The sequence below is a fragment of the Lepisosteus oculatus genome, chromosome 5, assembly GCF_040954835.1.
Source record: "Lepisosteus oculatus isolate fLepOcu1 chromosome 5, fLepOcu1.hap2, whole genome shotgun sequence".
NCBI lineage: Eukaryota > Metazoa > Chordata > Actinopteri > Semionotiformes > Lepisosteidae > Lepisosteus > Lepisosteus oculatus.
This window is the reverse complement of record NC_090700.1, coordinates 60,930,999-60,943,397: the sequence shown is the minus strand read 5'-3', so window position 1 is coordinate 60,943,397 and position 12,399 is coordinate 60,930,999. Positions and strand designations below refer to the sequence as shown.

Genomic DNA, 12,399 nt, shown 5'->3' with positions numbered 1-12,399 from the left:
CGTGCTGACCCTCAGACTCCCCCCCCGCCTACAACTCCCAGCCTGCTTCGCGGTACCCGAGGGCGCTACAATATTAATAAAGATTTAAATATTTATCATAAAACACAATGACAAAAAATTGAGATATTACCAATATTAACGATGTTATGTACAGTAGCAAAAATATGTATCAAAATTCTTCAGATAGGGTCATACAAATACGCACAGTTTTGGCAGAGGCCTCACACAACTTCGTGCGACGGCTTCTTTTGTAAATCCGTTTCTACGGCAACTGTTACGTCATTGCAGGAAGAGGAAGTGGAGAAAGTTTAGCAAAACTTCTATATTCGATTTCGACGTGAAAAAAGTTGGGTCTGAACTTTTATTTGATTTTAGTTTGAGCAAACTATGGGGACATCAGCGAGCAAATTACCAAAAGACTTACTGTCAGAATATCAGGTAACTGATCGAATTACATATTTATTTTAAAGGTTCTTGGAATAATATTAAGGGTTTGCTTTGTTGTGATAAAATAACGAGTTGATAGAGAATATATACTGAGGATCAAAATAGACTTATCACTCTATTTATGTAAGTATGGCTTTAGAAAAATAAATGTACGGATGTTGGATATTGCTTAAATGTTTACTATGTCATTTTGATTAACTGATCATTCATAACTAACCGTGATACACTCGAATGACTAACTTTTCATAAGATCTTAATCTTAACGTAATTAGTGATTGATCAGTCAATTGATAACGGAAAATGAGGTCATTTAACGTGTTGAATATAAGCAAGTGAATATGTTCAGCTTATCAAGAGTGTAAAGGCGTTCAAATGCCAGGATCTCACCTGCTGCCTATCTGCGGGCTCATCCAGCGTTCTAGCGAGACCCTGCACATCCTCATACTGCTCGTGTACCTTAGCACAAACATGCGTCCTGCCAGATGGGAATGTGACATTTATGCCGTGGATACTAGTTACTACTTTCCAGACCTGAATCCCATTCAACATTTGTCACATGAGCTGAGCTGGTACTGTGTGGCATCTAGGGCACAGAGACCAGTGTCTGAAATGTCTGACAGAGACCAGTTTTCAGACATTAAGAAAGAACTGGGGCAGAGTCAAAGAAAGGAGCACATTTAACCTGATCCATGGAATTGATCACAGACGTACACCTAGCATTGCTTCCAAAGATGGTCACTCCTGCTACTGTCCAGTCACTTTCACAGCTGACCCCATGTTGATGACAATTGTCAGTCAATATAATGCATTTACCTAAATTATATGTGTTCAATAAAACATCAGTGCACCTGCTACAAAAAATGTAATTTTCCTGATAATACCTTTGTGAGTTTGTCAATTACAAGTGATAGGTTATCTTTAATAACTTACAGTAAATAATGTGGTTATTATGCTGTTTCATTACCCATGTAACCCTTTATACATGACACTACAAATGTATCCATTGTTCATGAATATTGTTTCATAATGGCACATTAACAAGATTTTTACAGAAAGAAAAACTTGACTGTACACACATCAGAAATAAGTTTGATTCATGTTTTTTTAATACACTTGCTTTTGAAAGTATACCTTTTGCATTATTAAATAATTAATTTCTTCACATTTGAATTGATAACTGATTATAGATTAATAACTTAACACTAGAAAATGAATTAATAAAAATACATTTTAAACCCAAAGTAAACAATATATACTACTATAATTACTATATATATATATCTAATAAAAATAATTTGTTGATATTTTGCATTCCAGGAGCTGACATTTTTAACAAAGCAAGAAATTCTGCTGTAAGTACTTTCATTTTTGGAATTTTATTATCTTGCTGTAGTCCTGTTGGTGTAGACTAGATGATAATGTTATCTGAGGAGCAACTGTTACTTCCTGGTGAAAATGGACTTTGCTCTCTAGAACTCCAGGCTGAATTTCACCTGCACTTCAAGCACATTTATATAATTCAATATTGTCAGTCCCCAGCCTTAGACAGGGTGACTACAGGGTTCTGAACACATGAAAACGTACAAAGACAATGCTGTGTGATATTTGTTTAGAATTAGTAGATCCTAGATAGACACCTTTTCCTTCCGTGTTATTGTCAAATTCAAGCAATCGCCCATATTGCTTCCTAAAACCCCCAAAATACTAACCTTGTGAAAGTCTTTTATATAACCAGACCTCATTAACTTTGCTAGACTCACAGAAACTGGGTTCAATTCCTGTGGTGCTATCCACAGAGAGGTGTTAGTGGGGCCAGCAAGGGGCGCTCACCCTGCTGTCCATGTGGGTCCTAATGCCCCAGGAAAGTGACGGGGACACTATAGTGTAAACAGGCGCTGTCCATCGAATGAGACGTAAAAAACAAGGTCCTGACTCTCTGTGGTCATTAAAAATGCCTGTTATCCTTGATTGAAACAGACTCTGGATTTTTAAATGTGCAGTGTTTTCTACTTGGCTTCTACCTTCCTTTTTTTTCCATTTGTTTTCAGTGCCCACAGGAAATTCACCGAGCTCCTTTCCAGAGAAGAGAGGCAGTTTCCAAGTTCCAGGGTATCCATGGAAAAGATCCTTTCTCTACCAGAACTAAAGGTATTGTACTGCAAATCCCTTCAATGCCAGTATTGCGGATATTTTTTAAAGTTGGAAGTTCAGACATTCAACTTTAAATAACTTTTCTTGAGGTACACTTTGTATACTCACTGGTCTTAGATATTCACAGTACATAAGAAAAGGTGAAGTTCAGCTTGCACTCCAGTCTAATGTACTGTACCATGTAAGACACACCCTGCTGTCAGGAAAAGAGCTGGGGGGCTTTTCTGTCATGAAGCAGAACAAGTTCCGAATTGTCTCTTCTTCAGCTATTCTGCCTCGTACAAATAAATCTCTGATGCTTGTTGAATGCGGACTTTATTATACTTGGGAGATGCAATCATTTTGTCAAGCAGCCAAATGAACTAGATGGTCTGAATGAGCTCCTCTCCCCTGCAGCATTCTTTATGATTTTAATGTTTTTCTCCCTCACCAGTGTAATCCATTCCGGCAGAGGATCTGTCTTGTGTTCTCTACCTCAGAAAATAAAGATGGCAGCCTGTCATTTGAGGACTTCCTAGACCTCCTGAGTGCCTTCAGCGACTCAGCTACCCCCGAGATCAAATCACACTATGCCTTCCGGATTTTTGGTAAAAGCTTTTAGTAAATGCTGGTATATTAAATCAAAGGTATATTAAGACTTAAAGCTCTGAACAGCTGAAGTCAAAGCTTTTTTTTCCCAATTGTGAAGATCAAAAGTGCAAAAGTATTGCAGTTTGGTCAAATTGCAATTTAATAGAGCATTTAGTGGAGCCCTAAGAAAGGTAAGAATAGTTGGCACAGAAATGTATATCTAAAGTCTACTAGGTAAACGACTTTTACTACAGAAAGTAAAGTAGCATTTATATCTTTATTTTTATTCTCCCAACAGGAATACTAAACCGTGTTGTTGAGCAGGGACAATCAGATTCTTTTAAAACTCGCTGCAAGATTCAAGACACTGTTAATCTTTTTCTCTGTGTTTTTTTTATGGATCAGACTTCGACGATGATGGGACTCTGGATCGGGCTGACCTAGAGAAGCTGGTGAACTGCCTGACTGGAGACACAGATGAGACTCGTCTGAGCGCAGAGGAGATGAGACAGCTTATTTCCAATGTAAGTTGACAGAAAGTGCAGCTTTGCCTCTCACTCAGCCCGTTTAACAGACTTTCTCTGAAATCAGATTAATACACTCTCTTCCCAAATTCTGTTCTATTGAACTATATAGTTGTAAATGAAATTGTAGAAATACATTTTGATGGCACTTTGGTGAGGGTGTTTTACATTCATTGTACTGAGAGAGAAGGCAAACAAGCAAAATGTTACAGTACTGATAAATGGTAAAACCAGATTGTAAATGCCATGACGCTGAACAGGACAGACTGAAAGTGAATGAATTAAAGAAACCATATTGTAGAATGCATTACTAACAATGTGAAGTTAGTGTTCAACACGTTAACTAATTTTAAACAAACCTTAGATCCTCGAGGAGTCCGATATTGACAAAGATGGAACTGTGAATCTCTCAGAATTCCAGCATGTCATCTCAAGATCGCCTGATTTTGTTGGGTAAGAGATTTTAAACACCTAATTTGAATCTTCAGAGCTACATTACTTCATGGTGAAAGTCAACATTGGATGCACATGGTAAAATGTTTGTGGAGTAAATTAATTCAGGAAAAATAGATGGTATATGGGAAAAATATTAAATACAAAATACTTTTTTACTTTAGAAGAGAACACTTTCAAAAAATTATATCTACACATTTCCATGAATTAAAATCACTCATGGCTAAAATATATATACCTATTATCTTGTATTAGCCAAAAAGAAGTTATGACTTAGACTAAGGTAAAAAATAAACCAGTGGAATTGCAGAATGAACTGACTGACAGCGTTGGCAGTTGGTGCTGCTTCCTAACAGCTCCTGGGTGTGATTCCAACCTATGAAGTGGGACATCCTCCCTGTTTTCATGTGGGTTTCTGCCAGGTGCTCCAGTTTCCTAGGTTAACTGGCATTTCTAAAATGTGTGTATGCCCAACCTACAGTCACCCTCTTTTAGCTCTGTGCCTCCAGCATAGGCTCTTGGCTGCTGTACCCCTTACCAGCAATGAGGCTTTTCTGGCACTGGCTGGTTGGATGAGGCAGTATGGCTAACAGACCTCTTGTATTTCTGAAGCTCATTTAGGATTATCCTGTGAGCTGGCTGCCCTGTGAAAGAGTCGGAGCCACTGCAAGCAAGCCGTCTCATGGTCCTCTTCCTGACAGGCAGGATGCCAGCATTTCAAACTGCAAATTTTAACTTTTTATACAATGGAGCTCCATCTTGTGCCTTAAATTATAATACATTGTTTTAATATTTTTTAGAACCTTAACATTTTGTAGATGAATGTAGTTCTACTGTGAAAATGCTGTTATCTATTTTATATATGATCTTAATACTCTCTCGTGCAATAAAACATTTTCTTCTTATGTGTGCAATGTGTTTGCAAGATTAACAAGTAAAAACAAGATTTTTCTCTCAACAAAATTGTGTTCTCACTGTACAAATGCACCTACACAACTCAATACTGGGTAAATTAAAGTTTAGTTTTAAAACAAGACACTCCAGAAAGTCTACAAATCTTTATTAATTGTCCATGGAAAATTAATGGTGATTAGAACACTCCACACTCTTGTAAATATCTTTCACATCCAAGTAGGAGGCAAAGGTCAAGTTTCCTAGTTCTGTATTTTATTTCATAGACTTAGACTTACATGGTGACCTATTCCTGTCATTAAGCAAATATTCAAAATAAAGTCATTATTTCTAAGGTTCCTAAGTTTTCTCTTCAATATTCATGATTCAAAAGCTATGTAACAATGGAACAAAGCATCACTGTTACATCGCAGAGCAGTAGACACAGCTTCAGAGTGTTAAAACTACTGCATCAACATCTGCTATTTTCCTAGGCTGAAGAGCTGAATAAAAATCCAGAAACAGCGGGCTTGTGGGATGGAGCTTACTGTACATCACAAGAGCATGGCTTTTTTCTCTTCTGTATAGACAAAGGTGTTCCAGGGCCCACACACCACATCCACCACCCGCAGGCTCTGTTCAGTGAAGTAGTCCACACGGGCAGGCTGGTCTGAACTGTGTGGAGTTGCCTGGCCGAGCTGTCCATAATCACCTGCAACACCAAGAGCCTTACAATACAGCATAATACAACAGAGGGGAGAGACTAGTTAATTATTTAGTTTAAATTAATTTTATTAAGTTAATTATTTACTAAAACCTGTTCTCTCTTGTACCCTAGAGTGGACTTTTATTATCCTTGAAAACAAATACTAAATGGATTCTTCATATCTGGGGACTTCAAAACGTTTACAGGGAATAATGCACCTTTGTCTAAAATGCCATGATAACTGCAAGCCCAATCATGCTCAATAGAATAAGTGATAAAACAGCTGGTTTGGCAACGCTATTAAACTTACCCCAGCCCCATGTGTAGAGATCACCAGTACCTAAACCATAAAACAATGATTTACATTTTATTTACACAAGTCATAAGGTCTTTATTGATACAAATTACTGCAGGTGAAAAACATCATTAATCCTCATTAAATTACTTTGAAGAAAATAAATGGTTTTAACCTTAATGTCACAGTAATAAAACACAGATACATTATGAATTTGCATAATCTGAAAATATTGAAATTGTTAAACATTTATTTAATGCTAACTGTCTTATGTTAATTTCAACATGTCTACCAAGCATCACAGTGAAAACTGCGTACACTGGGAAAGAGACATTTTTGTTACCTACATGCAACTGCTGCTGTGTGGCGTGACCCACAACTAGCTCTGGTGACCTCTGACCCCTGAGGCAGGTCCACCAGGGCAGGGAACGCCTGGATTGAGATGAAGACATCACTGTTCGCATCCTGCTCTCTCATCATCCCACCACTTCCTGCTGTATTAAAAGGCATCAATTTTACAAATACAAAAACCAGCATGCATCATGCACAATTTCCAACACTGCATCACCAGCATAACGCCTGGCCACCTCACTGCATGTTCCTGCTGATTTCTAGATAATTTCAGCATCTGTCCAGATAAGTGGGTCAAGTGCCCGCAGCTATCTAATTAATTAGTGAAAAAGAACTTTAATAAGAAATACAGTAAAACCTCAATATTCGCACATTCTGGATTTGTGTTTTCAACAATTAGGTGAAAAGTATTAGTGACCACTTTTTCCACATTCTCAGACCAAATCCCCCTGTTAATGAACTGGGCAGTAGGAGATTAAATGCAAGCACCCACTTGCTCATCTTCCTGCAGACCTACTTCACACATCCTGCATCACTCTGCGGTAAAGGCACTGCCTGGTTATCACAGAGTTGGCATGTTTGGGTAGCAGTGCATCATGGGGTGTGCATGTGTTCAGCTTCCTTCAAGAAAGCATTAGATGTGCATTGTATGCAGATCTGTTATCAGAGTAATGCCTGTATGTAACTCGGTGGTGTGCTGCCAAATTAAAGAAGTGTTACATAACAAATACCTCTGTGGACACATACTATGTTAGGTGGGGAGCTGCGTCAGCATGCGTAGGCTGCAAAGGAACAAGTAAAGGTTTATTCCTTGCTGAAAAAAAGGAAGAAAGAAAACAACGTTTCGGCCGTGGAGCCTTCTTCAGGTGTGAGGCAAGAATAGGAGTTAGTTGAGTGGGAAGGGAGTGAATACACTTAATGAACTTTTTTGTCTGTTATTATTTTGGTGGAATAAAGTACAGTAAACTATTAAAGTACAGAATGCACATACAATAACTTGAATTATAGAGGGAAAACTGCATTTTTAAGTTTTCAGTAATTATTGGTAATTTTCATTACCAATAATTACTAACGCTATTTCTGAAACAGTTAAAAGTTGTTTTAAAAATATTATTCTAGAAATGCTTGTTTCACGAGCCTCAGAATCATACCCTACGTTCCCCATAAGTCCAGAATTTGGAAATTCGCCCTTCAGGAAGACTTCAAGGTACCTAACCCTAGCGAATACTGAGGTTTTACTATACAGTATTAATAAGGACAGTGTGTGCATATATATGTATACACACACACTCATGTTTTTTTCCCCAACCCTCAACAGCCTAGTTAAGTATATAAAGACCACTCTACAGATGCTCTATCAGGGTCAGTTGGTCTGAGTTCGAGGGGCCTTACTCCCACCTGCTCCACTGCTTCGCTGCTGCTGCTCTGCTCTCAGGCCGCGAGAGGGGAGCCCCAGCTGGCCTCTGTCATTCCAGCCCCACACATACAGGTCTCCCCCTGCTGCTCAGGGAAGAAACAGAGAAGACCGACAGGTCACTGAGGGAAAACCGCACACTGCTCCCTAACACCCAGACCCCCCCCTCGCACGGCGACAGCTGCCTTCTCCCGCACAAGTGGTCCTTGAGAAACTGGGCGCACGGGCACGGCCCTTACCACTGATGCAGGCTGAGTGCCAGCCCCCTGCGGCCACGTCCCTCATGGAGAGACCCCACAGCGCCTCCACAACCTGAGGCTCGGCCTGGCTGTCCAGCCCCCCGTGCCCCAGCTGGCCATGGCTGCAAACACAACAAAGCAGCCGGGTCAGGGCAGCCTGATATCGGGAAGACGGAAGAGCTTTTCAAGCTGTGGTGGTCATTAAAAATCCCAGGGTGTTTCTCGAAAGGAGTAGGGGAGTAATCCCGACGTCCTGGCCAAATTTCCCATTGGCCCCTACCAATCGTGGCCTCCTAATAATCCCCATCACTGAACTGGCTCCATCACTCTGTTCTCCTCCCCACTGACAGCTGGTGTGTGGGGAGCGTTCTGGCGCACTATGGCTGCCGTTGCATCATCCAGGTGGAGCTGCACACTGGTGGGAGTGGAGGGGATCCCCATTACCTGTAAAGAGCTTTGAGTGGAGTGTCCAGAAAAGAGCTATATAAGTGTAAGCAATTATTATTATTAATCTGTTTAAGCAGGGGTGGGCAGCACCCATCCTCAAAGGCCACAATCCTGCACGTTTAATTAGTACTGCTCAACCAGCACACCAATTAAAACCAGAAAAAAACAGGCGATCTGACTGATTCTTTTCAAATAAGTATTTCAATTACTTAATTAAGATCACAGGGGGACTAAATAACTGAAAACCTGTGTGTTTTAAGACATCATACTGATGCACATCGCTGCCATTAGTGGGTAATGATGTTCCTGGATCAATGTGACTGGTAGCAACGCAGTTTCTGATCAATGATTAACCAAAGTGGCCATCTGTGCCTGCACGTCCTGCTCTCACCTCCCAGAGCCCCAGGTGTACACAGCTCCAGCGGCAGTCAGCAGCACCGCGTGCTCAGTGCCCAGAGCCAGCTTATGAGCACAGAGCTGTGGAGACAAGGGGCGATAGAAAGGGACATCTGCAGCTACATAGCCTCCAGGAACCAGTGGCAAAGCTGAAGCAAAACAGAAAAAGAGACATTTTAACATCTATGTGAAAGAAACTGTGAAAGTAATTTAATCTCCATTTAAGAAATCATTCTTCAGCAAGAAAGGAAAAACCAAAACTCTTTTTTCCACTGAGCAGCAAAAAACAGCATCAGACTAATATTAACATATAACAGCATTGTTACAGGAGTTTGGGTGAAATTTTTAATTCCTGAATGAATCCTCTTTCAAAAAACATTAGTTGGCTCACAATATGTTAACTGAACACTGTTACTTCCAGACACAAAGCTGAAAGAACTACCTACAGTATCCGGACTGGAGCACTCCATCTTCCAGATAGTCTTGCCCTCCATGTCCCAGCATTCCACTCTGTCTGCGAAAGCCAGCGTCAACAACCTCTCACTCACAAGGGCATCCAGGCAACCCTTTGTTCTTGACACAAAGCTGGGAGGACCTGTTCCAAAGCCTGACAGACAGACGGGTCCATCACCTGGAACAAACCAGGCTTTCGAATTAAAAGAAAAAGTCTGACTTTGCAACTGATGCACAGCCATAACAAGGCTATTTTGGAAAGCATGTTTCAGTGCCATTTCTTAGAGATGTTAGGACATACTGTAGATGAATGATTGCGAGCTTATTTTGGATATAGGTGTAGTATTTTTGTAGGTGCAGTTGGTTGTTAGTTGTTATTTAAGGATGGACTTCAGAAAACCATTTTCTTTCTTCTTAAAAATAAAAAATCAGTAGGTGCATACATCTATGTAATTATAAGTGCCAAAACTCTTTATTTCAGCTGACACATTATACAAATCCTTTAAAATTTCACAATAACCTCGAACAAATGACACGTTCCTGCACGCCAATGTAGACCCTCGCACGATAAGAATTCTGCATGTAAATACAAGAAGTAAAGTCTCCAGTTTTCCTTCGATTGTGCGAGGTATTTAAGACTTGCATCCTATCTTATACCTCTCCGATGGAGCACAGCTCTTCTGCTCCAGCTCGCTCGGACCTGAGGACAGCGTTCCTCTTGTCTCTCGACAGGCGTCTCTTCATGACTGCCACAGCAACTGAGCCTGGTTGGGACCAGGACTCTCACACCCCCACTGGGCACGGTTTCTTCTGTCTTGCTTAACTGCGATGGAAGAGGTGTTATCTGTCCAAAGACATTAAATCCGAACCCAAACCAAGGCATTAAAAATAAATATTTGCAAACGGATAACAATGCACCTTCGTCAAATACAGGATTTACTTCTCACTGCTAACAGACAACTTAGTAGCAAGTAAGCTTTTACAACACTACAATCACGGAAGCCTGCACGAATTCTGCATCTACTGTACGAGAAGTCAGAAAGAGCGTCACCAAAACCAAGCACCGTAGTTAGTCTGCATAGCCCCGCTGCTTTTCGAGGGGTACTGCGCAGGAGTATTCAAAATAATTCAAAACAACCGAGGAGCGTTGACTCACCAAGAGCGTCTGCACCCTCATATAGTCTTCATTCCTCTGACAGCGCCACCTAGCCAGAGGGTATGAAACACCCGCGAATTACTTTGTTCACGAGGATGATACATTCAACGCATGAAAATTTCCCAAATTCCAAACTTCCAAAAACATAATCCCGTGCTTTATTGCCCATGTTAGATTTAAGATATTATTGATGTTATTGTACACAATTTAAGTGTCAACTGCATATCAGTTTAACACTTAGATGCTGCGATACACTATTAGCATAAAAATGCCTACTAATGAATAATTACACCAATAAATAAAGAAGTTTCTGTGGATCTGCATAACCAGGTTTGCAAGCAGCACATTCCAAAACATCCTATTAGCAATTAATAATCATTACACCTTGCAAAATAATGTATTATTTATATATATATATCAGCAGTTATATCACCCTGCAATTCACAATTAGAAACCAGCTGAAGCAGGTGTGAGCCTGGCCAGTACCTGAATGGGAGACCTCCTGGGAAAACTAAGGTTGCTGCTGGATGAGGTGTTAGTGAGGCCAGTGGGGGGCGCTCACCCTGCGTTCTGTGTGAGTCCTAATGCCCCAGTATAGTGATAAGATAAGATCAGGTCAGATCACTTTATTGGCCATATACAATTTCTTGCATTAGGAATTTGTCTTTTCACATACCCCAGCTTGCTCTCCATGAGACACACAGACACACAGACAGGGAGAGAAGCTTGGGGTCAGAGCGTAGGGTCAGCCATTCATACGGAGCTCCTGGAGCTCCTGGGGTTAAGGGCCTTACAATACAGCACAATACAACAGAGGGGAGAGACTAATTAATTATTTAGTTTATTCCTAAAACATGTTCTCTCTTGTACCCTCAGAGTGGACTTTTATTATCCTTGAAAACATAAATACCAGCATGCATCATGCACAATTTCCAACACTACATCACCAGCATAACGCCTGGCCACCTCACTGCATGTTCCTGCTGATTTCTAGATAATTTCAGCATCTGTCCAGATAGCTGGGTCAAGTGCCCGCAGCTATCTAATTAATTAGTGAAAAAGAACTTTAATAAGAAATACAGTAAAACCTCAATATTCGCAAATTCTGGATTTGTGTTTTCAACAATGAGGTGAAAGGTATTAGTGACCACTTTTTCCACATTCTCAGACCACATCCCCTTTTAATGAACTGCGCAGTAGGAGAGTAAATGCAAGCACCCACTTGCTCATCTTCCTGCAGACCTACTTCACACATCCTGCATCACTCTGCGGTAAAGGCACTGCCTGGTTATCACAGAGTTGGCATGTTTGGGTAGCAGTGCATCATGGGGTGTGCATGTGTTCAGCTTCCTTCAAGAAAGCATTAGATGTGCATTGTATGCAGATCTGTTATCAGAGTAATGCCTGTATGTAACTCGGTGGTGTGCTGCCAAATTAAAGAAGTGTTACATAACAAATACCTCGGTGGACACATACTATGTTAGGTGGGGAGCTGCGTCAGCATGCGTAGGCTGCAAAGGAACAAGTAAAGGTTTATTCCTTGCTGAAAAAAAGGAAGAAAGAAAACAACGTTTCGGCTGTGAAGCCTTCTTCAGGTGTGAGGCAAGAATAGGAGTTAGTTGAGAGGGAAGGGAGTGAATACCCTTAATGAACTTTCTTGTCTGTTATTATTTTGGTGGAATAAAGTACAGTAAACTATTAAAGTACAGTAGCACTGCATTTATAATAGACATAATAGCAATGGAAAAAGTAAAGAAAATGCACTCTACTAAGTATAAAAACGAATACAAACAAGAGACACCACATTATTTTATTTGCACATGCAATAACTTGAATTATAGATGGAAAACTGCATTTTTAAGTTTGCAGTACTCATTTTCATTACCAATAATTACTAACGCTATTT

General features: G+C 40.3%; 2 protein-coding genes across 5 annotated transcripts; one reads left to right on the top strand and one right to left on the bottom strand.

Annotated features, from left to right (window-relative positions):
* Positions 1-276: 276 nt before the first annotated feature.
* On the top strand, positions 277-5,050 carry LOC102691791 (calcium and integrin-binding protein 1). The gene is made up of 7 exons (XM_006629084.2): positions 277-438; positions 1,765-1,799; positions 2,496-2,595; positions 3,032-3,185; positions 3,574-3,692; positions 4,057-4,145; positions 4,758-5,050. Exons 1-7 carry the CDS (start codon positions 388-390, stop codon positions 4,777-4,779), a joined length of 570 nt encoding a protein of 189 aa, XP_006629147.2. The 5' UTR covers positions 277-387; the 3' UTR covers positions 4,780-5,050.
* Positions 5,051-5,188: 138 nt separating this feature from the next.
* Positions 5,189-10,443, bottom strand: LOC102691594 (RCC1 domain-containing protein 1). Of its 4 annotated transcripts, none has more exons than XM_069190777.1 (8): positions 9,995-10,443; positions 9,327-9,515; positions 8,880-9,033; positions 8,042-8,163; positions 7,781-7,888; positions 6,385-6,531; positions 6,053-6,082; positions 5,189-5,748 (listed from the first exon to the last, which is right to left on the bottom strand). In XM_069190777.1, exons 1-8 carry the CDS (start codon positions 10,218-10,220, stop codon positions 5,591-5,593), a joined length of 1,134 nt encoding a protein of 377 aa, XP_069046878.1. In that variant the 5' UTR covers positions 10,221-10,443; the 3' UTR covers positions 5,189-5,590. The 4 variants fall into 4 exon arrangements, with proteins under 4 accessions (XP_069046878.1, XP_015199042.1, XP_015199044.1 ...); XM_015343556.2 differs by having other exon boundaries at positions 7,787-7,888; XM_015343558.2 differs by having other exon boundaries at positions 6,385-6,528; positions 7,787-7,888.
* Positions 10,444-12,399: the final 1,956 nt, after the last annotated feature.